The following is a 26753-nucleotide window of genomic DNA, read 5'->3' as shown; positions in this document are numbered from 1 at the left end:
AGCTGAAATAAGTCATTCTCTCTACTATTATTCTGACATTTTACATTCTTAAAATAAAGTGGTGATCCTAAGTGACCTAAAACAGGGAATTTGTACACGGATTAAATGTCAGGAATTGTGAAAAACTGAGTTTAAATGTATTTGGCTAAGGTGTATGTAAACTTCAGACTTCAACTGTATGTAAAGACAAGATTAAATCAAGAATCGTCTGATGGGTGACAATATTAGCCTATCACTTGTGAATGATGCCCAGCTTAAGGCAAGAAACAAAGCCTTTTTTTTTGTGGTACTTTTTCGATTCATAGTTGCACACCTCATGTAGCCTAGCCCATAGGCCTATGTGCTTTGATAAGGTTTGTATCACAACTAAAGTGGCCAAATAACTTCTTAAAATTAGGCACATTCATCCGCTTTACAAGGGGTGTAGAGCCTAACTGGCATACATAAGCAGCGTGTGAGTTTCAAGTTTGGGGAAGATAATTTTCACCATAAAAATTCACCTTTTATAATAAAAGCATTACATGCATAATCGCATTTTCGGTCACTTTTGATAATCGTGTTTTCCCACTAATGGAACATTCGTGCTCGTAGCCTACTGCCGTGTGTGCATTGCTGGGCTTATAATATGAAGAAATAGTTTATCAACATTTTAAGCTAAACGTGTTGATCTGTTGCATCAGCCTCATTGCGTTAAAAAGGGGTTTTGATGCTAGTGGTTGTATTAATTTGGGATCTATCGCATCCCACAACTGTCCCAGACTATGTTTGGAATATTGATTTCTCGCACAGAATAGGTCAACTTTTGTACTAAGGGGGATAGTAGATTGACATAGACTAGTGCTTTTGCTGTTTGTTAAGCCTACTCATCTTGTTGGCTGACGAAAAGTAACTGTGGACAGTTCTTCTAATATCTTCAATATGCACCTCGGAATTGGATAAGGATGCGCGCAGATGCGTCCCTGATGTGTCCGTCTTCACTTGTAGCCTGTGAGAAAGACCTGATCACGTGATGGAGAGCCATGTGAGTGAGAGGTGCTTCGGGGCACGCAGCACTCAGGGAGAAGGGATTTATTGTGAAGGTGTAGGCTATATTACATGGATTTATTCGGCTTTTTAAAATGTAGATGTTCCAAAGGTCTGCATAGGCTGTGTGTGGAAGCCAGGAGATGCTAAACGTGTTTATGTTAATTAACGGCCAATTACCGTGAGATCGGTACAATAACCGGTCTCACGGCCCTAATCCTGGGTATGATTCACTACCTAGGCAGGTACCTACTGGGTCTAACTGATGTCAACAAACCACTCAACGACCTGCTCAAGAGTGACGCTACATGGACATGGAGTGCAGTGCAGGAGGAGGCCTTTAGGAAGGTAAAGCAACTCGTCACAGAGTCACCTGTACTGGCATTCTATGATGTGACAAAGCCTACCATGGTCAGTGCAGACGCCAATAGTTGTGGACTAGGCGGGGTCCTACTACAGAAACAAGATCGACAGTTAAAGCCAGTAGCTTATTGCTCCAGTACTGCCACAGATGCAGAGAAGCGCTATGCACAGATAGAAAAGGAGTGTCTCGTAGCAGTCTGGGCATGTGAGAAGTTTACCAGATATCTGTATGGCCTAGATACATTCACACTGCAGAGTGATCAGAAACTCTTATTCCACTATTAAACTGTAAAGACCTTGACTTAGTGCCTTTGAGGTGTCAGAGACAGGACGCGCATGATGCGTTATAACCCTCTGTGCCGGGGAAACAGCTTGTTATAGCAGACACCCTTTCCAGACATCCCCAGGCTGCTGTAACACGAGAGATCGCAGAGCTGACCAGTGAAATCGAGGCATATGAGGATGCAATTCATACCTCATGGCCTATCTCACCCACCAAGCTTGATGTCGTCAAGAAGCAGACACAACAGGATACAGAGCTGCAGATGGTGAAACACTATGTGACAGCAGGATGGCCTAAGTATGCAGCCAAAGTGCCAGACAAGGTAAAAGCCTACTACACCTCCTGACAGAACCTCTCAACCTCACAAGGACTAGTGTTGTATGGTGATAGAATAGCAGTGCCACAAAACATGAGAACTGAGATGTTAAAGTGCATACACAATGGCCATCAGGGCATTGTGAAGTGCCGGGAGCGAGCTAGAGGTAGTGTGTGGTGGCCTGGAATAAGTAAACATCCAGGAAATAGTCAGTACATGCAAAGACTGCCAAGAGTCCAAACCTACTCAGAGGAGGGAACCTCTGATCACCACTCCCCAGTCGCCCATGGGAAAGAGTAGCAGCTGACATATGTGAACTCAACAAGCAAAACGACTTGGTAGTTGTGGACAATTTTTCTAGATATATAGAAATAACTTACATCAAAGACATGTCAGGAGAAACTACAAGAGCTAAACTGAAGAACATCGTCGCCAGGTGGGGATGCCCAAATATTCTAATTACAGGCAATGCTCCACAGTTCTCAGGTAGAGCTTTCACGCAAGGACTATGATTTCAGACACATTACCACAGCCCTCACTACGCCCAAGCAAATGGTGAAGCAGAGAGAGCAGTGCAGACAGCCAAAGGGATCCTGAAACAGGCTGCCCCATTCCTAGCTCTCATGACCTACAGAGAAACGCCACTGCAAGCCACAGGTGTGAGCCCAGCACAGCTCATGCTTGGCACCACAGTCCTCACCCTGGAGGTTAACCTACAACCGGCATGCCCAGACCTCCAGCAGGTGAGACGTGTCGACCAGAGAGGAAAGCAGAGCTACATGCGTGTCTACAACAGGTATAAAGTCAGAACCCTTCCAGAACTCCAGCCCGGAGTCAACGTCGCCGTGAAGCTGGACGATGAACGAGGCTGGATAAAGATGGCTTCAGTGCTTCAACAGTGTGACACACCCAGGTCATACTTTTTATTTTTATTTTTTTATACTTGGTCCAGACAGACAAGGGAGTGCTGCGCAGGAGTCGACACTACCTGAAACCCCTCCACAGTGCTTCAGAGACTTCTCAAAAGGGTGAAGAGGAACACCCAGAGTGTGACACGGAGTTGTACTTACCTGTTCCAAATGCCAACCCACTCCTGTCACAGCACCACAGACTCCAGTGCACATGACTTCTCATGGCAGAGTTGTCAAACCACCAGACAGATACGGAGAGTATGTAATTAACACATAGCCTGCATTATGTGACATAATAACCCCACTGCAGCTATGAAGGTGACTAGCAGTCCACCCAGCTCACTTTAGGGTAGAATATAGTTAGTGTTGAAGAAAGACTGTTTTAAGGAATGTTAAAGACAGAAAATGAGTTGATGTTCCATGAGTTGTTGAACTTTAAAGAGAGAAAAGTTTGTTTATGAATTCATATGTTGAGAAGTTTATTACAGAGTGATTTACTATAAACAGTATGTGACGTTTTGACATTTTAGAAACACGTCTTAAAATAATTAAGGGTGATGTGTTTTATTGGAGCTATTTTATTATAGCACATGGCGCAAAAATATGAATGACGTCATATAAAAAGATGATTGGGCAAGTCAGTCCGCATGCATCTGTCGTAACAAGTCCAGTGAATACAGTCTCCAGTGTTATGTTACTTATTGTTTCATTAAAGTCAACCAAAGTGATATTCACCTCTGGTTTCTTCAAATAAAGCATAACACCACAGAGAGAGCGCAAATATGAGAAGGATTTGTTAGCTTGCTACTACTATAGCTAATTTTGTTAGCCCATGAGGCTATTCAAAGTATTTGACCTCACAGTAAGCCAGATTCGAGTAACTTACATTTCAACATGTTGTCGACTCAAAAGTTGCACTGACAGATAACGTTAAGCTAGCTAGCTAACTAACGTTAGGGACTGTACCCAGTCTAGCTAAAAGTGCTGCTAACATTAGCTAGCTAGCAATTTTTATGAGCTATCTGGACACTGAATTCAACTGCTGGAGCTCTGTTCACCACCCGAAAGGTATCACTAACTATCAATTACTGTCCAAATATGCTAATAATTGCTAATAAAGCTAGTTAGCTACAGTAGCTAGCTAACTTGAGGGGCGACAATGGCTAACATGACGTTAGCTACTTTTGGTAACGCCAGCTAAATTATCTGTTGAAAAAACATAGCTGGATAGCTGAGTTAACATTGTTTTTCCAACCTATAGAAGATGGACATACAGAATTTCTTCTTGAGAAAGAGGGCGAGATGCAACTCAGCAAACAGATAGACGGTTGTTTTATTAGCAGGAGTAAGTGCATTCCTCCTCTGTTCCTCTGGTGATGTAGAGGTTAACCCAGGCCCTGTAGCCACCAGTATCACTCCCACCCCCCAGGCGCTATCATTTGTTGACTTATGTAACCGTAAAAGCCTTGGTTTCTTGCATGTTAACATCAGAAGTCTCCTCCCCAAGTTTGAGTTATTCACTGCGTTAGCACACTCCGCCAACCCTGATGTTCTAGCAGTGTCTGAATCTTGGCTTAGGAAGGCCACCAAAAATTCAGAAATGTCCATTCCGAACTACAACATTTTCCGTCTAGATAGAACTGCCAAAGGGGGCGGAGTTGCAATCTACTGTAGAGATAGCTTGCAGAGCTCTATCATACTATCCAGGTCTGTGCCCAAACAGTTTGAGCTTCTACTTCTAAAAATCCACCTTTCCAGAAATAAGTCTCTCACTGTTGCCGCTTGCTACAGACCCCCCTCAGCCCTGAGCTGTGCCCTGGACACCATATGTGAATTGCTTGCTCCCCATCTATCCTCAGAGTTCGTACTGCTTGGTGACCTAAACTGGGATATGCTTAACACCCCGGCCATCCTACAATCTAAACTAGATGCCCTCAATCTCACACAAATTATCAATGAACCTATCAGGTACAACCCTAAATCCGTAAACATGGGCACCCTCATAGATATCATCCTGACTAATTTACCCTCTAAATACACCTCCGCTGTCTTCAACCAGGATCTCAGCGATCACTGCCTGCGTCCGTAATGGGTCCGCGGTCAAACGACCACCCCTCATCACTGTCAAAAGCTCCCTAAAACACTTCAGCGAGCAGGCCTTTCTAATTGACCTGGCCCGGGTATCCTGGATGGATATTGACCTCATTCCGTCAGTAGAGGATGCCTGGATGTTCTTAAAAAGTGCTTTCCTCTCCATCTTAAATAAGCATGCCCCATTCAAAAAATTCAGAACTAAGAACAGATATAGCCCCTGGTTCACCCCAGACTTGACTGCCCTTGACCAGCACAAAAACATCCGGTGGCGTACTGCATTAGCATCGAACAGCCCCCGCAATATGAAACTTTTCAGGGAAGTCAGGAACCAATATACACAATCAGTTAGGAAAGCAGAGGCTAGCTTTTTCAAACAGAAATTTGCATCCTGTAGCACTAACTCCAAAAAGTTTTGGGACACTAAAGTCCATGGAGAATAAGAGCACCTCCTCCCAGCTACCCACTGCACTGAGGCTAGGAAACACTGTCACCACCGATAAATCTACGATAATCGAGAATTTCAATAAGCATTTTGCTACGGCTGGCCATGCTTTCCACCTGGCTACCCCTACCCCGGCCACCAGCAAAGCACCCTCCGCTGCAACTTGCCCATGCCCATTCAATCGAACGAAGCTTGCACCCGCCTGCCCGACTAGAATCACTACTCTCGGCGGGTCTGACTTAGAATATGTGGACAACTACAAATACCTAGGTGTCTGGTTAGACCGTAAACTCTCCTTCCAGACTCACATTAAGCATCTCCAATCCAAAGTTAAATCTAGAATCGGCTTCCTATTTCGCAACAAAGCCTCCTTCACTCATGCTGCTAAACATGCCCTCGTAAAACTGACTATCCTACCGATCCTTGACTTCGGTGATGTCGTTTACAAAATAGCTTCCAACACTCTACTCAGCAAATTGGATGTAGTCTATCACCGTGCCATCCGTTTTGTCACCAAAGCCCCATATACTACCCACCATTGTGACCTGTACGCTCTCGTTGGTTGGCCCTCACTACATATTCGTCGCCAAACCCACTGGCTCCAGGTCATCTATAAATCACTTCTAGGCAAATCCCCGCCTTATCTTAGATCATTGGTCACCATAGCAACACCCACCCGTAGTATGCGTTCCAGCAGGTATATCTCACTGGTCATCCCCAAAGCCAACACCTCCTTTGGCCGCCATTCCTTCCAGTTCTCTGCTGCAAATGACTGGAACGAACTGCAAAAATCTCTGAAGCTGGAGACACTTATCTCCCTCACTATCTTTAAGCATCAGTTGTCAGAGCAACTTACCGATCACTGCACCTGTACACAGCCCATCTGTAATTAGCCCACCCAACTACCTCATCTCCATATTGTTATTTACATTGTTATTTATTTTGCTCATTTGCACCCCAGTATCTCTATTTGCACATCATCTTCTGCACATCTATCACTCCAGTGTTAATACTAAATTGTAATTATTTTGCACTATGGACTGTATTGACTGTACGTTTTGTTTTTGTTTATTCCATATGTAACTCTGTGTTGTTGTTTTTATCGCACTGCTTTGCTTTATCTTGGCCAGGTCGCAGTTGTAAATGAGAACTTGTTCTCAACTGGCTTACCTGGTTAAATAAAGGTGAAATAAATCAAATAAAAAAATTAATTGTATGTTTACAATACAATTGCAAATTCACTGATATTATTCTGCATCTACATAGAAAGAGGCCCACACAGGACAGACAGAGGAGCATTCAGGAGAACAGAGAGGGAGAGAGAGCACAGGTATTATGGTTAGTAATAGGTTAAGACAGTTGAATGTTCAGCATGCTTAAGATTGAATGAACTGTAAAAATTAACTTTAATGAAAGTTGTAAAATTAACTGTCCATAAAATGTATATAGTATGTATAAGCTGGAAGTAGAGGCCTAAGCATTGTTGTTCACTAGTTTACTCCAATTAGGGAAGGGGTGGTGGGGTTGGAAAGTAATAAAGGGAAATATATTTTATGAGTGAGTGAGTGAGTGAGTGAGTGAGTGAGTGAGTGAGTGAGTGAGTGAATAGTCCTGAGTGGCGCAGTGGTCTAAGGCACTGCATCGCAGTGCTAGCTGTGCCACTACAGATCCTGCTTCGAATCCAGGCTCTGTCGTAGCCGGACATGACCGGGACACCCATGGGGCGGCACACAATTGGCCCAGCGTAGGGTAGGGGAGGGAATGGCCGGCAGGGATGTAGCTCAGTTGGTAGAGCATGGCGTTTGGGTTCGATTCCCATGGGGGGTATAAAAAAAAAAAAAATGTATGCACTCACTAACTGTAAGTCGCTCTGGATAAGAGCATCTGCTAAAAGACTAAAATGTAAATTGTGTATGTATGTGTATTGTGGCATACAGCAGGTCAGCCACCAGGGGGAGACTCGTCGAGGCCTGGTAACAGATGGAGTATACATCACGAGACGGTGGCTCCATCTGCTGGACGTGCCAGGTCTCGACGGGCTCCCAGGACAGGACTAATTGGGGCTGATTGGGAGCTGGTGAGTAATTAAGGGCGGATTGCTCACCAGCTGTGCAAGGCCCATAAAGCTGCCAGAAGGGCAGCACATGAGAGAGGACTGGGGGAAGTAAGGTAACGTCCATGTAGTTGGAGAGGGTCTCATGGGGGAGACCCATGAGACCCTTGAAACCGAGATAATCATACTCTGTCCGTGTCTGATCTGTGTAAACGTCTTGACCCAACCCCCTGATCTGCCACAGTATATATATATATATATATATATATATATATATATATATGCGAGAGAAAAAAAACATATGGGGGATTGGAAGTGATGCAGACAATTACATTGATGGAAGTTAATGTATCTGCAATATTAAAAAAATTCATTTTTTTTAGTAGACGCTCTTATCCAGAGCGACTTACAGTTAGTGCATACATTTTGTCATACTGGCCCCCCGTGGGAAACGAACCCACAACATTTACATTTCAGTCATTTAGCAGACGCTCTAATCCAGAGCGATTTACAGTTAGTGAGTGCATACATTTTCATACTGGCCCCACGTGGGAAACGAACCCACAACCCTGGCGTTGCAAGCGCCATGCTCTACCAACTGAGCTACAGTTGGTAGAGCATGGCGCTTGCAACGCCAGGGTTGTGGGTTCGTTTCCCACGTGGGGCCAGTATGAAAATGTATGCACTCACTAACTGTAAATCGCTCTGGATTAGAGCGTCTGCTAAATGACTGAAATGTAAATGTTGTGGGTTCGTTTCCCACGGGGGGCCAGTATGACAAAATGTATGCACTAACTGTAAGTCGCTCTGGATAAGAGCGTCTACTAAAAAAAATTCATTTTTTTAATATTGCAGATACATTAACTTCCATCAATGTAATTGTCTGCATCACTTCCAATCCCCCATATTAAAGCTGATCAACCCCCTAAAAAAAAGATTGAATGAACTGCTATTATTATTATTATTATTAAGGAACAGAAATTATCCCATATTTTACCTTTAGCTCAATTCAGGTAGACATACACTACATTACCAAAAGTATGTGGACACCTGCTCGCCGAACATCTCATTCGAAAATCATGGGCATTAATATGGAGTTGGTCCCCCCTTTGCTGCTATAACAGCCTCCACTCTTCTGGGAAGGCTTTTGACTTTATGTTTGAATATTGCAGCGGGGACTTGCTTCCATTTAGACACGAGCATTAGTGAGGTCGGGCACTGATGTTGGGTGATCAGGCCTGGCTTGCAGTCTGCGTTCCAATTCATCCCAAAGGTGTTCGATGGAGTTGAGGTCAGGGCTCTGTGCAGGCCAGTCAAGTTCACACCGATCTTGACAAACCATTTCTGTATGGACCTCGCTTTGTGCACGGGGGCATTGTTATGCTGAAACAGAAAAAGGGCCTTCCCCAAACTGTTGCCACAAAGTTGGAAGCACAGAATCGTCTAGAATGTAATTGTATGCTGTAGCTTTAAGACTTCCCTTCCCTGGAACTAATGGGCCTAGCCAAACCATGAAAAACAGCCCCAGACCATTATTCCTCCTCCACCAAACTTTACAGTTGGCACTATGCATTGGGGCAGGTCACGTTCTCTTGGCATCCGCCAAACCCAGATTCGTCCGTCGGACTGCCAGATGGTGAAGCGTGATTCAGCACTCCAGAGAACGCATTTCCACTGCTCCAGAGTCCAATGGCGGTGATCGTTAAACCACTCCAGCCAACGCTTGGCATTGCGCATGATGATCTTAGGCTTGTGTGTGGCTGCTCGGCCATGGAAACCCATTTCAAGAAGCTCCCGATGAACAGTTCTTGTGCTGACGTTGCTTCCAGAGGCAGTTTGGAACTCGGTAGTGAGGGTTGCAACCGAGGACAGACGATTTTTACGCGCTTCAGCACTCGGCGGTCCCGTTCTGTGGTCTTGTGTGGCCTACTACTTTGCAGCTGAGCTGTTGTTGCTTCTAGACGTTTCCACTTCACAATAACAGCACTTACAGTTGACCGGGGCAGCTCTAGCAAGGCAGAAATTTGACTGAGCTATTTGATGGTGCAAGGTTTCCTCCAGACGTGACACTTGGTATTCAGGGCAAAGAGTTCAATCTTGGTTTCATCAGACCAGAGAATCTTGTTTCTCATGGTCAGAGTCCTTTAGGTGCCTTTTGGCAAACTCCAAGAGGGCTGTCATGTGTCTTTTACTGAGGAGTGGCTTCCATCTGGCCACTCTACCATAAAGGCCTGATTGGTGGAGTGCTGCAGAGATGGTTGTCCTTCTGGAAGGTTCTACCATCTCCACAGAGGAACTCTGGAGCTCTGTCAGGGACCATCGGGTTCTTGGTCACCTCCCTGACCAAGGCCCTTCTCCCCCGATTGCTCAGTTTGGCCAGGCGGCCAGCTCTAGGAAGAGTCTTGGTGGTTCTAACCTTCTTCCATTTAAGAATGATGGAGGCCACTGTGTTCTTGGGTACCTTCAATGCTGCAGACATTTTTTGGTACCCTTCCCCAGATCTGTGCCTCGACACAATCCTGTCTCAGAGCTCTACGGACAATTCCCTCGACCTCATGGCTTGGTTTTTGCTCTGACATGCACTGTCAACTGTGGGACCTTATATAGACAGGTGTGTGGCTTTCCAAATCATGTCCAATCAATTGAATTAACCACAGGTGGACTCCAATCAAGTTGTAGAAACATCTCAAGGATGATCAATGGAAACAGGATGCACCTGAACTCAATTTCGAGTCTCATAGCAAAGGGTCTGAATACTTATGTAAATAAGGTGTTTTTTTTTATCTTTAATAAATGTGCTAAAATTTCTAAAAACCTGTTTTCGCTTTGTCATTATGGGGTATTGTGTGTAGATTGATGAGGAAAACAATTTATTTAATCAATTTTTGAATAATGCTGTAATGTAACAAAATGTGGAAAAAGGGAAGGGGTCTGAATACTTTCCGAATGCACTGTAGTATACAGTCTTGTAATGTTAGGATGACTTTAGCTGGTCTATTTGATCATATCTAAACAACGCTTTCTGCTGTAGTTACACATAATCCTCTGACATATGGTTCTGCTGTTTTGGGGGATTGGTATAGCTTACCGCACTCACTGCTTGTAGATCATTTTATATATTGACACTTTCTTGGGCAGTGAGCTACCCTGAAGGAGCAGAGCCTATAAAATCGCCAACACTTGCATTATTCATTCTTTAATAAATGGTGAAACACATTTCTATGTGGTGTTTCCTTTCTGAAATAAAGTGAAGCCAGTTCAAAAAGGGAACCCGAGTGCCTGCCTCAGCTGACGCATCAGCCAATTAGATGCTAGTAGCAATCACACCTGCCTTATTTGGCAGTACATTTTAGCTGACCGGTTCTGGTCACACATCCTGCTGCCGCTTCTGTCGCGTTTGCTTCTTTTACGCCCACCATCCCGTTAGGTTCTGTTTTGCTGTTGGGGGATTGTTATATCTTACCGCGCTCACTGTCTATATGTTCTTTTATATATTGACGCTTTGCTTGGGCAGTGAGCTACCCTGAAGGAGCAGAGCCTATATCGCCAAGACTTACATTATTCATTCTTTAATAAATGTTTAAATATTTTTACGGGCCGTTTCCTTTCTGAACTATGGTTAACGGCAGAAAGGGGAAGAGTTAGTCTGTTCTGTTTTTTATTTTCATGTGGAGTCTCTCCCAACTCGAGTGCAGCTGGGACATGTGTACTATCCTGTCAGAGCTTTTGTAAGCGGCCTTTACAATGTTCTTGCTGTAAAAATTTTGGACATGTAAGAAGTGTCTACAGACAGGAAAAGCTGAGATGTGGTAAAAATCACTATGAAGGAGATTTCACATTTAGTGTTAGAGAATGGCCAGGGAGCAAAATGTTGTAATTGTGGTGGTGAACATGAAGCGCAATCCTTGGAGTGCCTGATTAGGGTGAAAGACACTGTAGTTGCCAAAATCAGGGCATTTGAGAGCCTCCTTTGCGGAGGCTGTCAAAAGGGTAGAAAGATTGAGTATCTCTGAAGATCTGGTGGTAGTGAAGACCAGTAGACCTACACCGCAGCCTGAGTATCACCAGCAGGACCTAGACATTGTTCATGTGAAGAAAGTACACTTTGTGTCATTTATAGAAATGGTGATAAACAGAACTGCACACGTTGAAAAGAAGTCAAGAAAGCTCAATGATCGACATTGTTTCTGCAGCTGAACTCTCTCTGGGATTAAAATATTTTACATCTAAAACTATACTGCATCTAAAGTCAATCTGGCGACATCACAATCATGACAAAATGTTTTTCTACTAATTATTTGCATTATTTTTAAATGTTATCGTGTTTCCAAGCCAAATCAGAGTTGTATTGAGGTAGGCTAACGTTAGCTAGCTAGCTAGCTAGCTGGCTAACGTTAGCTAGCTAGCTAGCTAGCTAGCTAACGTCAGCTACATAACCAGATACATAACCAGCAGTCTATGGTCTAGCTACCGGTATACTCACCACCACTGGGTACCAACGAACCAACCACCTATTCCGCATGATGATAGGGTCCTTAGGCAGGGCATGCAAACCATAGTTGTTGGCTGTGCATCTTGCTGGAAGCATGCATTGCATGATCAATCCGTATAGGGCTTTTCAGTTTCAAACGGCCGTGATCCTTTGAACGCGCTGGTTGGGGGCGATTAAACAACAACGGAGGCCCATTCAATGAAGGGAAGCGAAGTGCGATTTGCACGTGGAGCTTGGCAAAAGGGGGCAAGATTTGTTGCCATAATTGTATTCCAAACCCAACCTTAATTTACTCATTGAGATCCACTGAGGTAGCAAACTCCGTTTTAGACGAGACTGACTATGACCAAAATGATCCTATTTACACTTTGGTTTTTAGGCGCATTTAAATGGTAATTTTATCTTCCTTGTATGGAATGTACTTTTCTTTAGTAAAACATTTTCACCCCTGTCCAGTTTGTGGTGACAATATAACTTTTGCGTGTAGTTCTTCATAAAACTGAAAGAATAATCACATAATAGAGACCAATATTGATGGCGTCTTTTTGTAGGCACTAATGGAGACTAACTCAGCTATGGCTCGTTGGCCAAAGCCTATGGGGAGATTCATGCATTTTCTGGAGGGTTTTTGGATAAACCCCGAAATTAAGGTCTGCAGTTAACACAGGTTTAGAAGATCTTATACGTTTTGTTCTATGAGAAAATCTTCATCAGCTAACGTCTCTTTGTGTGAATTTTGAAGCATTTATGTCATCAAAATAAGCACATAATGCAAAAAGGCTTCATAATTCAAAACGTATACTAGGTCCCGTGTAGCTCAGTTGGTAGAGCATGGCGTTTGCAACGCCAGGGTTGTGGGTTCGATTCCCACGGGGGGTCAGTATGAAAATGTATACATTCACTAAATCGCTCTGGATAAGAGCGTCTGCTAAATGACTAAAATGTAAATAATATCTCCCTCCAAAACCTGTGTTATGCTTTGTTCACGTTATGTCAGAAACTCGGGACCTCCAGTGTTAAAATGAACATACATTATTTGCATAGAGCTTCCTATTGGTTGATTCTGATACCGTCAAGCGGGAAATTCGGGATCCGCCTAGGTTAGCAAATTAGAAGTTTCCGAGATGAAGTGAACGCGGCATTAACCTAGACCTTATTTTCAACGTTTATCCCAGAAACCCCATTCATTTTGACCAGAGGTTTCATTTCCGGTTTTTAGGACTACATTGTGTCACACCATGTGGACATTGATTACATTTTGTCCTCAAAATCAATCAGCATTATTTGGAAATGTAATGAATGGACTAGGCCTACTGTTAGGGACTAGGCCTACTGTTTCTTGAAATAGATGTATGTGTCATAAGTACAAGAGTAGGTGAAGGGAATTTTATTAATGTTTTCATTAATTAGCTTAGGTTCAAAGTTCCATAACCTTACATGGGACAGTCAAACCATTGCACAATTACCACGTTGGTTCAAAATAGTAAGAAAACAAATAACACACTGCATGAATTTACTCATTAGCCAAGTAAAAAAAATAAAAAAGCTTTTAGTAATGTCACAATTTTAACCAATTTAAATTTAAGAAATGGAACACTAGTCACTTTAATAATGTTTACATATCTTGCACTACTCATCTCATATGTATATACTGTATTCTATTCTATAATATTCTACTGTATCTTAGTCCATGCCGCTCTGTCATTGCTTGTCCATATATGTATATATTCTTAAATTCCATTCCTTCCTAGTTTTGTGTGTATTGGGTATATGTTGTAAAATTGTTAGATATTACTGCACTGTCGGAGCTAGAAGCACAAGCATTTCGCTGCACCCGCTATAACATCTGCTAAACACGTGTATGTGACAAATTAAATTTGATTTCATTTGATTTGAATGAAGTTATATTTGTGTTTGCCATTATGGACAAAAAAAGGCGGTCAACTACCCCAATGCCCAAAAGAAAAGCCCAAAAGAATGTAGGTATATTTCAGATTTAATGGTCAGATTGAAGGGTCATGATTCTGAAATAACAAGGTTTCGTCTCACACAATTTCAGATCAGATTCAAATAATAGCACGTACAGTAACACTTACCCTCCTATTCCAACGACAAGGGTCCTCATGGCTGAAGCTAGTTGAGAGGTTGTGAAATGGTCCAGTTGAATTGCTGACAAATGCGGGTAACATAAACCTCGTGCAGAATTGCGAGAAATTATAAAAACAGGGCTAATGTTACTGGACTTTTATGACAGTCGGTCCATTGCCTGATAGTGGTTCCGCTATTCCACGGCAGGACGAACGGATTCGCTGTCCTGCCTAAATACGTCACCATTTAAAGGGATCCACGATGCACGACCCCTGCCCTGTCCTGGGACAAAATCTGTAGTGGGTGCAGAGAAATATTATAATGAATTAACATTTCAAAATAAAACATTAGCTAGCTATATGCGCTACATTCTTTAGGATCATTAATTACGCAAAATGTACTAAATCAACCAATTTTTGAAGTGGGCTATTTTAGGTGCAAAGTCCTGTTTTCATCAGTCCATTTCTACTCGTTGATAAGGATAATAGCGAAGACATTAGTAGCCATTTTTCAGGGCTGATAATATTTTTGCATTTAGCTGGGAAAAGCTAAAGCTTCTTGGTGTCTAGGCTGTAATACAACACTATCCAATTATATTTACCTAGCTACTAGAACATATTTGACCAATATTTAACCAAAATAGTAGACATTTTTCTGTGGGCATGCGCACTGCTAGTTTTCCGCCTAGCAGGTTATGTCAGACAGTAGCCTACTTCCTTATTGGAAGTGAGAAAGTACCTCTTATTTTAGGACAGTAAGCAACGTTTTCAGAAAAGATACGGCGTAACTACTCTTTAAAGTCCAAAAATGTCCAAACCGCCTCCCAAGCCAGCCAAACCAGGTAAGTATTCGATTAACTGCGTGATAATTAGCTAGATAACGTTAAGCTAACTAGCTACTTCCTCTCCCGTCCGGCATCAAGCAAGTGTAACACACCTAGCGAGCGAACTAGCTAGCCAAATGCTTGACCAGTGATCTCCTTGAATAATTGAACATTTCAGTGAGATTTCAGTTGTCTCTGTCCTCTTCTCACCGTGGTCCTGCTGTGCGTAGTTATGTGGCCGCTATTGTCTAACTTTACGAAGTAGCTAGATCCAAAGTTAGCTAGTTAGATGTAGATCCCATGGCTAGGTCATCATGGCTAATGTGACTTCCCCATTTCACAGAAGTGTATGTCAGGCAATGGTTGCAGTCCCATCCCAAAGGCTTCCAGAATGTTGTGTGGAGTTGTTTTGCTTAAGCCAATGTTATACATTTTATATTGGTAGCTACATATTGCATATTGGTTCTGTCTACTGGAAATCTGCCCCCCAGTATATGTGTGAAATGCCACAACTGGTTGAACACGGCACCTGTATAATTACAACCAGTTAGCAAGACTGAGTTGCCTAGTTTCATTTAGCAGACGCTCTTATCCAGAACGACTTACAGGAGCAATTAGGCTTAAGTGCCTTGCTCAAGGGCACATCGACAGATTGTTCACCTAGTCGGCTCGGGGATTATAACCAGCGACCTTTCGGTTACTGGCACAACGCTCTTAACTACTAAGCTACCTGCCGTACTAGTTCTGACTAGTACGTGAACGCGGCATTAGAGATGTCGACGATGAGCATGACGTGTCTCCTATGTAACGCCCGGTATCCCAAAATATATCGTAAGGCTAAATTCATCGTTAGAACCTGTGTAGGAGCATAGCTAAATCGAGCTGTTTCCCAAAACCATCTTTATTAAAGTTGCACTTGAAAACGCTCGTAATCTAACGCCTGCCTCAGACCAGTCGTATAACAGCAACGTTCGTCTTTAGAAGCTTTTTGCCCTTCCACGTCACCTTATACACAGAAGATCTTCGCTAAACATACAACCATATGGTTTAACTGTCTCTTTGTGACCGCGGATAACTTCAGAACAAAGTTGACTACAAATACAAAGTTGCCAATGGGCGTATTCGATTATGCTGAGCCGCGGGGCACCGGGCTATGGCCCGTGACGTCAACGGGCAAAAGCAGTGAGTGAGGAGCGTCCATCTCAAATCAAATACAATTTTATTTGTCACATGCGCCGAATACAACAGGTGTAGCCCTTACCGTGAAATGCTTACTTACAAGCCCTTAACCAACAATGCAGTTTTAAGAAAATAGAGTTAAGAAAATATTTACTAAATAAACCAAAGTTTAAAAAAAAAAGTAACACAATAAAATAAAAAATGAGGCTATATACAGGGGGTACCCGTACCGAGTCAATGTGCAGGGGTACAAGTTAGTCGAGGTAATATGTAGGTAAGGGTAAAGGGACTATGCATAGATAATAAACAGCGTGTAGCAGCAGTGTAATTTTCTTTTTTGAAAGTAGTCTGGGTAGCCATTTTCATTAATTGTTCAGCAGTCTTATGGCTTGGGGGTAGAAGCTGTTAAGTAGCCTTTTCGACCTAGACTTGGCGCTCCGGCAACGCTTGCCGTGCGGTAGCAGAGAGAACAGTCTATGACTGGAGTCTTTGAAAAAATGTTGGGCCTCCCTCTGACACAGCCTAGTATAGAGGTCCTGGATGGCATGAAGCTTGGACCCAGTGATGTACTGGGCCGTACGCACTACCCTCTGTAGCGCCTTACGGTCGGATGCCGAGCAGTTGCCATACCAGGCGGGGATGCAACCGGTCAGGATGCTCTCGATGGTGCAGCTGTATAACTTTTTGAGGATCTGGGGACCCATGCCAAATATTTTCAGTCTCGAGGGGGAATAGACGTTGTCGTGCCCTCTTCACGACTGTCTTGGTGTGTTTGGACCATTATAGTTTGTTGGTGATGTGTACACCGAGGAATATGAAGCTCTCGACCCGCTCCACTACAGCCCCATCGATGTGAATGGGGGCGTGTTCAGCCCTCCTTTTCCTGTAGTCCATGATCAGCTCCTTTGTCTTGCTCACGTTGAGGGAGAGGTTGTTGTCCTGGCACCACACTGCCAGGTCTCTGACCTCCTCCCTATAGGCTGTCTCATCGTTGTCGGTGATCAGGCCTACCACTGTTGTGTCGTCAGCAAACTTAATGATGGTGTTGGAGTCGTGCTTGACCACGCAGTCGTGGGTGAACAGGGAGTACAGTAGGGGACTAAGCACGAACCCCTGACGGGCCCCTATGTTGAGGATCAGCGTGACAGATGTTGTTGCCTACCATTACCACCTGGGGGCGGCCTGTCAGGAAGTCCAGGATCCAGTTGCAGAGGGAGGTGTTTAGTCCCAGGGTCCTAAGCTTAGTGATGAGTTTTGTGGACACTATGGTGTTGAAGGCCGAGCTGTAGTCAATGAACAATAATCTGCGCCACTTGGTCATGACATCAACAAGGCAGCATATGGTGCAGGGCTCTTTTCCATAAAATATGTTTACATTTTCAAAATGTAAACATATTTTGGTTGCGGCTATATACATCGTATCAGTTCTCTCTGCGTGGTGTTTGGGGAAAGATGCATCATTAAACACGCGTAAGCCTAAGGTCCATTATACAGCTCTGCAAGCATTATAATGTCAAAATACTTTGCTACAGTGGATTTTGACCGGAGGTGGCACCTACTCTTGACAACGCTTCGCACCAACACTTCGCTTAACATTTGCATAAAGTAGAGCTCAACTTTTTCTACTGCTCCGCTAGCAGGGTTCTCGCCGCTCACCTTCCCCCGCACATTTCTCCACGTGCCCTCATTGAAAATGAATGGGGGTGGAACTTCTCCTGCTGAATTCGCTGTTAGTGAAAACCCTACGTTACTCACCAAATATGGAGTTTCGCAGAGCAATTATCTTCATTTACTCCCATTACGGCAGGAATGTACTTCCAAAAAAGGTCTATATATATATATATATATATATATATATATAAGCAACTGAAAAAATGGCTCTTCAGCACCTCCAATGTATTGAGCTGTTGTAAACTTCCGACCTGTGCGTGGCACGGATGAGTGATACAATGGAGGTGCCGAATAGGCTTTTTTTGGGTTGCTTGTACATTTTTATATGGACATTTTTTGGAAGTACATACCGGCCGTAACGGGAGTAAATTAAGATAATTGCTCAGCGAAACTCTATATTTGGTGAGCAACGAAAGTATTTTAACATTATAACGCTTGCAGAGCTGTCTAATAGGAGTTTGAATCAGAGCTTCCTGGGCGTTAGAGGAGACACATCATACTCATCGTCAACATCTCTAACGCACAGATACTGGGGCACTGGAAACCCAGTGGTCTGCTATGCTTCCATGGTGGTAACATGCACAGAGCAGTTGATCCCTTGACATTTTAAAAACTCACTCACCAATGGTTTGCTTTTTGTTTTTCCAATTTTTCACCTTTTAATTTGAGATTGTTACAAACATGAAGACTGTCATTCTGATATAGACCTACCTTTTGTGGGTTTTTTCCTAAACCAGGAATGAACCATTCCTGAAATACAGAGCAAAGCTGCTTAGCCCCCCCACCCAGACTGTGAGGCTGAGTGTACTGTGGATGGGCTAGTCAGCACAGGCCCCAGAGTTTCACAGGGGCAGGATGGGGCCTGTAGAACCACTCTGGGAACAGAGCTGAATAGAGCAGGGTTTGTCTATGAACTCAACTGCAGCTTCTCACTGGAACAGTGTGTGGCTCAGTCAGGGTGTATACAGAGTGAAAATCTCTGGTGCATTTCCATACAGGATTTATCCCAGTGTTTTACCCTAAAGGCTCAGACTTTTCTGTTTCCATCTACGTGGGCCAGCACCCATGTCTCAACTGGGACATAGCTCCGGCGGACCTGCTCTCACTTGGGGCCAAAGCCAGGCCACTGGTACTTTTCAGCTTCATTTACATAATGGCTAACTGTGAACTATAACGCCTTCTCACAAAGTGTTTTGATTATGCAGAGGTTGTTGATTCTGCTCTTCACAAGTCCTCACTGTTAGCCCTAGCTATGGCAACACAATTTCCCTAGTATAACATAAGGGTGTATACGTATAGAAGCATGCATACCCCTGTGTTTTCAAGTCCCCAATTGATTCCCATTTCTGCATAAACAGTATTTCTTTAAGCCTGGGTCATGTTCATTTGATGTTTCTTATTGGACAAGAAGGCCTGGAGGTAGCCCCTCCCAGTTACACTCAGTTTTGTGCCTAATTATTATTATATTTTATTTTTTTACCTTTATTTAACTAGGCAAGTCAGTTATGCAGTTAAGAACAAATTCTTATTTACAGTGACGGCCTACACCGGCCAAACCCAGACGACGCTGGGCCAATTGTGCACCACCCTATGGGACTCCCAATCACGGCTGGTTGTGATACAGCCTGGAATCCAACCAGGGGGTCTGTAGTGACACCTCAAGCACTGAGCCTTAGACCACTGCGCCACTCGGGAGCCCAATGAACACAACCCTGGTTTCTCTGTGCCTATGAACTAGTTTAGCTTTCTCTCAACACCACTCTGGTAACATACCACCCCTGGGATTGAGACAAGCTAGAACAGTGTGTCTTCAGGGGCCCTTAGGCCATGTAGCCTTGGAGTGTGTGGACGAGGACCCAATGTCTGCTGACTGTGTGAATGGATCTGATAGAACAACATCTGAAATGTGGAAACATTTGTGTGATAGCCTGTCTGGATCTTTTTCTGTGTGATGCGCTGCACAGTTGTATAGATTCAAACTCATGTCCGTTTCCCTCTGTCTGTTCTCTCATAGGCCAGGTCAAGGTGTTCCGAGCCATGTTCACCTTTGACCCCCGAACGGTTAGTGTTTATTTTCCTAATGGTTTGTCTAGTCCCTTCACTTCGCCTCACACCAATCCAAATTAAAAATGGTATTTGTTTTTTTTTGCTTTTCAGCCAGATGAGCTCTTCTTTGAAGAGGGAGACATCTTGTATATCTCTGATACGGTAAGTTACTGTTAGCAGCCCTTTCTGTCCGCCTGTCCACTTTTCTCTCTTTTACTCATTTATTCTGTGTCTGTGGCCCTCTCTCTTTTTTTTTTTCCTCACCTTTTCCTCGATCCCCCACTTCTTTTTCCTCCTTCTCTTGTCTTTCCTGTATCCCATTCTCTTTTTCTCTTTCTCGTTTGTCTTTTCTCTCACCTCAGAGATACTGGATGCAAGCATTCTGTATTGCCATTGGCTCTCACTGCCTGTCTGTCATCCTTAGAGTGACAGCAATTGGTGGAAGGGAACCTGCAGGGGAAGAACTGGCCTCATCCCAAGCAATTATGGTGAGTAGACAAACCATAACACTGTATGTGATTGTCATATGGCTAGTTGCACAGTAAGGTTGAAGTTGTATCACAATAGAGGTGCCCATCCATGTTAGTAAATGCATTATTCCATCAACTTGTCTTTAGATGGAGAAAACCGGTTCTCTGTGTTTGATCATGTTGCCAAAACCTTTCTCTGTAGGCATTGTAGGCACCCCTTAATACCGGGGTCTCCAACCCTGTTCCTGGAGAGCTACCATCCTGTAGGTTCACTCCAACCCTAATCTAGCACACCTGATTCTAATAATTAGCTGGTTGATAAGCTGAACAAGGTTAGTTACAACTGGGGTTGGAGCGAAAACATACAGGAAGGTAGCTCTCCAGGAACAGGGTTGTACACCCCTGCCTTAATAGATGAATGCCCTAACTATGGTTTTCAAAGGAGCATGTTGCTCTCTTGAAATCACTCTTTGCTGTCCGACTTCCTCAACCCACAGTGGCCGAGCAGGCAGAGTCCATTGACAACCCAATGCACGAGGCAGCTAAACGAGGTGAGTCACCAAAAGAGGCCTGCTGCGTCACTCACTCTTCCCAATTAGCAAATATTGTGCACCACACCACCAACAATCTAAACCTACTATATAGTCCAATAACAAACTCTACATTTTGATTGTTGTTTGTTTGCTATACACCTTCTATAACCTGTATGAATTTGAATGGTGTGATGCTTGCTTCATTTGCATACAGATGTTTATTTGTGTGTATTTACACTTTTGCGTCTGCGATTTGCAGGGAATCTGAGTTGGCTAAGGGAGTGTCTGGAGAACAAAGTGGGAATTAATGGACTGGACAAAGCTGGGAATACTGCCCTCTACTGGGGATGCCACGGAGGACACAAAGGTAACAGATCATCTACTACACACACACCTCAACACATGCATCGTTCACTCCGTGATATGCGAATACAGAATGCACAGACGCATGCACTCACTCATACATGCGCCGACGCGCACACACACTCAGCTTTTTTTCTTGAATGACAGAGCAAATGCATGTCAGCCTGCACACACATACACACACACACTGTTGTGAGATGAATGACAGTGTTATGTTGTGTTTTTGTGACAGATGTGGTGGAGATCTTGCTGGGGCAGTCTAGCGTTGAGTTGAACCAGCAGGTGAGAAGAACCGTTTACAATTTTGGAAAATGCTGTTTTAGGCAAATTGTTATGATTGATTTTTTTTTTTTTATGCGATTGATGCATAAATTTAGACTCTTAAGTCCAGGACTAGATTAACTAAAAAAAATGTATTTCAAAAGGGATTATTTTATTGAGCATGCATTTTAGTCCAGGACTAGGCTTAATCTGTGTCCTGGAAACTGTCCCTATATGATGAGGATTATGCTATGATGTGATGGGTAAGGTCTTTGATTAACATGTGGGCTGTTCTGTTCCGCTGCAGAATAAACTGGGAGACACTGCGCTGCATGCTGCCGCCTGGAAGGGATACTCAGACATAGTGGAGATGTTACTGAATAAGAGTAAGTCCATCTACTTTTCATTTCAAGTTCCATATATATATATTTTTGCTCTCTTTCCCAGTTTCGTTTCCCATCTCTGTGTGTGTATGAGCCAGGGTTGGGGTCAGTTCACATTGAAGTCAGTCAATTCAGAAAGTGATATGAATTTGAAATATAAAAATAGACACATACCTTCTACTGTTTAACTGATTGAAAATGTATTCAAAATAAAAGCCTTTTATTTTTTTATTTCCTGAATTGACTGACTTCCATTTAGAATTGACCACAACCCTGGTATGAGCATGTCTGGTTGTTTTTCATTTTCTATATTTGTGTTTATTTCTGTATTTGTGTTTCAGATGCCAGGATGGATATTAAGAACAACGAGAAGAAGCTGGCTCTGGAGATGGCCACCAATGCCCAGTGTGCCTCTCTCATCAAGAGGAAACAAGGAGGCAGTGAGTCATTTAGGCCAGAAGGTGGAAGCCTTACGCCATTTTGGGTCGGTTTCCCGGACACTGATAAAGCCCTAGTCCCGGGACTCAAAAGCGCTTTCAATGGGGAATCTCTATTGCACATGTTTCTTAGTCCATGACCAGGCTTAATCTGTATCTGGGAAACAGGCCCTTATTGTCACACAGTCAATCAGGTTGATTGACTGTTCATGATAATTTCTCATTTAGTCACGTTCATTTATATGCTTTGGTGCTTATTTTTCACCATGTTCATTTATAGATTTAACTTGCTAAGTAAGGCATTTCATGCATTTCAATAACACTACTAAGAATGCAAGATGCCAAAACGAGGAACCACCAACAAAGAACTGTACAGTCCAGTCCATACTGGATCATAGTTGTACTTTTTCCCTCAGGAGTCCCTAAATAGAGGAAATGTTTTTTAATTCCATGAAATGTAATTGAATCTCCTACCACTGTTACTGGCCTAAGCTCTTCCTTCCTATTTGTTCTATTACAGATATCACACGTACACACAGCAATGCCGATGAATACCTTGACGACGAAGACTCTGACTGATTCCCCCCTTTCGGAGTGGTCTATCTCAGGCCTGTCTCTCATGTGATGGGGGGAGTTTGGGGGTTGCAGTGTGGGACATTATTAGCTGGGTGGGGAGGGAGAAGGGGTTTTGATACATTCAAATTTTTCCAAATATTTTCTGAACATTTGTTCAACATTATGAAAAGAATGGGTAATAAAATATATATATATATATATATATATATATATATATATATATATATATATATATATATATATATATATATATATTAACAATGTGAATGGAACATGGAATTTATAAAACCTTAGGGCTGTGGAGAGGTGATCGGGTCGAGGAGGGAGAGACGTTGTCTTTATTATTAGATTCTGGTAGATGATTGGCTGTTCTAAGGGAACCAATAGCATGGGTTCCACTGTCGCGCTATCTCCGGGTGAGTCGGTGATTGCTGACACCAGAGAGATTGACATGCGATTATTTCCTACAAATATCTCCTGGATCAATCATCTCTCCCATTGAAGGTGGTCTGAACCTACATCACAAGTGTTGCAGGAAGTGACCTCATGTTGAGTCTGTAAAAAATATATACAAAAATCTCTCTGCCACTAGTAAGCACTGGCTGGCACAGAGATGGCATGATACTGGAAATCATACTTTCCTTTGCTTTGTGTCTGTTAATTTAACTTCATGCTAAAAGTAACTTCATAGTCATTGTCAAAGCATTTTCTGCATTGTCAAATATGAACCTTCAAATAACCAAGGGCTGGGTTTTACTGTTGCCAATCATTTAATCTCTCATGGAATACTGTAATATTAGGTGTGCTGTGCAAATCATTTAACCCCAATATTAATATATTCTCTTCACTGGGGATTTGTAAAGTGCCACTGCATTTTTTCCATTTCCTTTCTATCAGTCTTCATGTACTGTATGTTGTTCACACTGACCGCTGCTCCACTGTTAAAAGATATGTCACTAAAAGTGCCTTATGTGAAGCTGAAAAGATTGAATTTGTCTACAGGTGTGATTGCGTCACCTGATCTGATGTCTTTCATAAAGATGTGTTCATTGATATTTTCTGTCTAACTGCTTTGTCTGCCCTGTCAACTATGCAATAAAACTATTTTATGTAATGATTTGACCTACCTATGAAAGAGGGATGATGGGATTATTTTAGAGAAATAAAAAAATGTTTGATTTTTGGATGGTAACAGAATGCACATTTAAATTACCCTGTCCCATATATGTGTGTGCTGTGTTGCCAGATCCTATGGTCATTGTCATACCAAACATGGTTACAGGCTAAATGTCGATCACACCTGTGAAAATTATACATGAAGCTGAAGCTTGTACTGGGCCACAGAGGTACATACAACATTTGAATTAAGTGTCACAGAAGTTAAAAACACGAGATCTGATATCGCTTTATTACACTCGCCATTTACTAATTGCAGACTATTTAAAGCTAGAATCCACAGTTGAAACAATAACAAAGCATATGCCCCGCCTCTGTTTTGGTAAAAAGCTGAGGGATGGGCCTGGAGAAATGTAACCACTCAAATTCATAGACATAGCTATGGATGCAAGAACTGACCATCCACAATATCAAAATTATATTTTAGACCACGGTTTGAGGCCAAACAGATGTGTGCAACTATTATTGTTTATTTGTTTTCAAATGCAACTGGGGCCATGTAAATAGTCTAATTGTTAGGCTACTCATTTTGAATCCATCTGCAGCACCTTGTGTGACCATAAAAGTCTGTGTGCAACCGGGCACAGTAAAATATTTTTTTTTACAAATGTTACTGGGTTGCCCTAAATAGAAGGCTTTTCACCATAGAATGATGCTTAATTGCCATGGTAATTTGGGACCGCCAGTCAATGAGCATTATGGGTAATGTAGCAATTTACAGATTTAAAAAATGCTTGCATAATTTACATTGTGGCAGCATGGTATCCCAAGGATACAGGACATTCCAAAAAAATAAAAATACAAAACACGGCGGAATATAAAGTTTACAGTGGCATGTAAGAGGACGACGTGCTTACTTTTGAGTATAATCATGACTCTCAGTTCCATTACATTAAACAAGAGTCATTGGACGAAGGTGTCTTCTGTAAGGGGAAGTTTTGTTAAGATCCCCGTCTGAACATTAACATGCATCGCTTGTGGTACGGTTTTGGAAGCATAACGACCTTATCTTTCATATGAGCGAGAAATCATTTTCTAAAAACAAAAGGTTACATTGATACACACCTTGATAGGGTTAGTGTTCCCACACGGCCATATCTCCATGATATGCGCTTATTTACAGAAGACAAGAGGTGACCACCTATGCTAATTAGCTATCTAGCATGCGCCGAACACCTGTGTGTAAGCGTAGCTCAGGAAGTGTAGTTTTGTTGGATGAAGGCACCCATAGCTGTATGGATCTGTGCAAAACTGCTACAGTACGTATCTTTTTTATTTGAAGGATTCTTTCTCGCTGATGAAAGATAAGGACCAGATGTTTTGAAAGCCGTATCGCAAGCAACGATTAATGAGGTTTCTAAACGTTAAAAGACAGTGTCGGGATTGTAGTTCAAATGAGGCAGTCGTGGGCGAAGCGAATGGCTGAGGACTGTAGGGAGAAGGCAGAATGCCATCTAGAGTTTGAGAGCTACCCCGCAGTTAGAGGCTTACAGGATTGTAATATAGATATTCAAGAATCAATGGGTATATACAGGTAAAAGTCAGTAAATTAGAATATTTTGAAAAACTTGATTTATTTCAGTAATTGCATTCAAAAGGTGTAACTTGTACATTATATTTATTCATTGCACACAGACTGATGCATTCAAATGTTTATTTCATTTAATTTTGATGATTTGAAGTGGCAACAAATGAAAATCCAAAATTCCGTGTGTCACAAAATTAGAATATTGTGTAAGGGTTACATTTTGAAGACACCTGGTGCCACAAAATAATCAGCTGATTAACTCAAAACACCTGCAAAGGGCTTTAAATGGTCTCTCAGTCCAGTTCTGAAGCCTACACAAACATGGGGAAGACTTCAGATTTGACAGCTGTCCAAAAGGCGACCATCGACACATTGCACAAGGAGGGAAAGACACAAAAGGTTATTGCAGAAGAGGCTGGCTGTTCTCAGAGCTCTGTGTCCAAACACATTAATAGAGAGGCAAAGGGAAGGAAAAACTGTGGTCAGAAAAAGTGTACAAGCGATAGGGATCACCGCGCCCTAGTCAAGATTGTGAAAAAAAACCCATTCAAAAATGTGGGGGAGATTCACAAGGAGTGGACAGCTGCTGGAGTCAGGGCTTCAAGATCCACCACCAAGAGACGCTTGAAAGACATGGGTTTCAACTGCCGCATACCTCGTGTCAAGCCACTGTTGACCAAGAAACAGCGCGAAAAGCGTCTCACCTGGGCTAAGGAAAAAAAGAGCTGGACTGCTGCTGAGTGGTCTAAAGTCATGTTTTCTGACGAAAGCAAATGTTGCATTTCCTTTGGAAATCGAGGTCCCAGAGTCTGGAGGAAGACAGGAGAGGCACAGGATCCACGTTGCCTGAAGTCTAGTGTAAAGTTTCCACCATCAGTGATGGTTTGGGGTGCCATGTCATCTGCTGGTGTCGGTCCACTCTGTTTCCTGAGATCAAGGGTCAACGCAGCCGTCTACCAGCAAGTTTTAGAGCACTTCATGCTTCCTGCTGCTGACCTGCTCTATGGAGATGGAGATTTCAGGTTCCAACAGGACTTGGCGCCTGCACACAGCGCAAAATCTACCCGTGCCTGGTTTACGGACCATGGTATTTCTGTTCTAAATTGGCCAGCCAACTCCCCTGACCTTAGCCCCATAGAAAATCTGTGGGGTATTGTGAAAAGGAAGATGCAGAATGCCAGACCCAACAACGCAGAAGAGTTGAAGGCCACTATCAGAGCAACCTGGGCTCTCATAACACCT

At 42.9% G+C, this 26753-nt stretch overlaps 2 protein-coding genes across 8 annotated transcripts in view; one reads left to right on the top strand and one right to left on the bottom strand.

Annotated features, from left to right (window-relative positions):
- Positions 1–16064, bottom strand: part of nmrk1 (nicotinamide riboside kinase 1) — a 28901-nt gene extending 12837 nt beyond the window's left edge. The window contains exons 1-2 of one of the 6 annotated variants that reach the window (XM_084180661.1): positions 15002–16064; positions 14062–14359 (exon numbers count right to left, since the gene is read on the bottom strand). Coding sequence is in view for 5 of the 6 variants with exons in the window: in XM_084180657.1 (XP_084036783.1) it covers positions 14074–14102 (29 nt within the window). In the remaining variant the exon portion in view is untranslated. Of the gene's footprint in view, positions 1–14061; positions 14415–15001 lie in introns of those variants that run through there. The other 5 variants (XM_084180657.1, XM_084180662.1, XM_084180659.1 and 2 more) reach the window with 5 other exon arrangements.
- LOC311144617 (osteoclast-stimulating factor 1) overlaps positions 1–23015 on the top strand; it is a 30584-nt gene extending 7569 nt beyond the window's left edge. Inside the window, exons 1-10 of one of the 2 annotated variants that reach the window (XM_084180656.1) lie at positions 14561–14906; positions 19753–19799; positions 19896–19946; positions 20209–20272; positions 20752–20805; positions 21047–21154; positions 21383–21432; positions 21719–21797; positions 22136–22234; positions 22752–23014. In XM_084180656.1, coding sequence (XP_084036782.1) covers positions 14873–14906; positions 19753–19799; positions 19896–19946; positions 20209–20272; positions 20752–20805; positions 21047–21154; positions 21383–21432; positions 21719–21797; positions 22136–22234; positions 22752–22810 — 645 coding nt within the window. In that variant the 5' untranslated portion in view covers positions 14561–14872 and the 3' untranslated portion in view covers positions 22811–23014. Of the gene's footprint in view, positions 1–14560; positions 14907–19752; positions 19800–19895; positions 19947–20208; positions 20273–20751; positions 20806–21046; positions 21155–21382; positions 21433–21718; positions 21798–22135; positions 22235–22751 lie in introns of those variants that run through there. The other variant, XM_084180655.1, reaches the window with a different exon arrangement.
- Positions 23016–26753: the final 3738 nt, after the last annotated feature.

Source organism: Coregonus lavaretus (genome assembly GCF_964263955.1).
Source record: "Coregonus lavaretus genome assembly, chromosome: 17".
Classification (NCBI taxonomy): Eukaryota; Metazoa; Chordata; class Actinopteri; order Salmoniformes; family Salmonidae; genus Coregonus; species Coregonus lavaretus.
The sequence above is the reverse complement of the archived record's forward strand: the minus strand, read 5'-3'. Positions and strand labels throughout refer to the sequence as shown.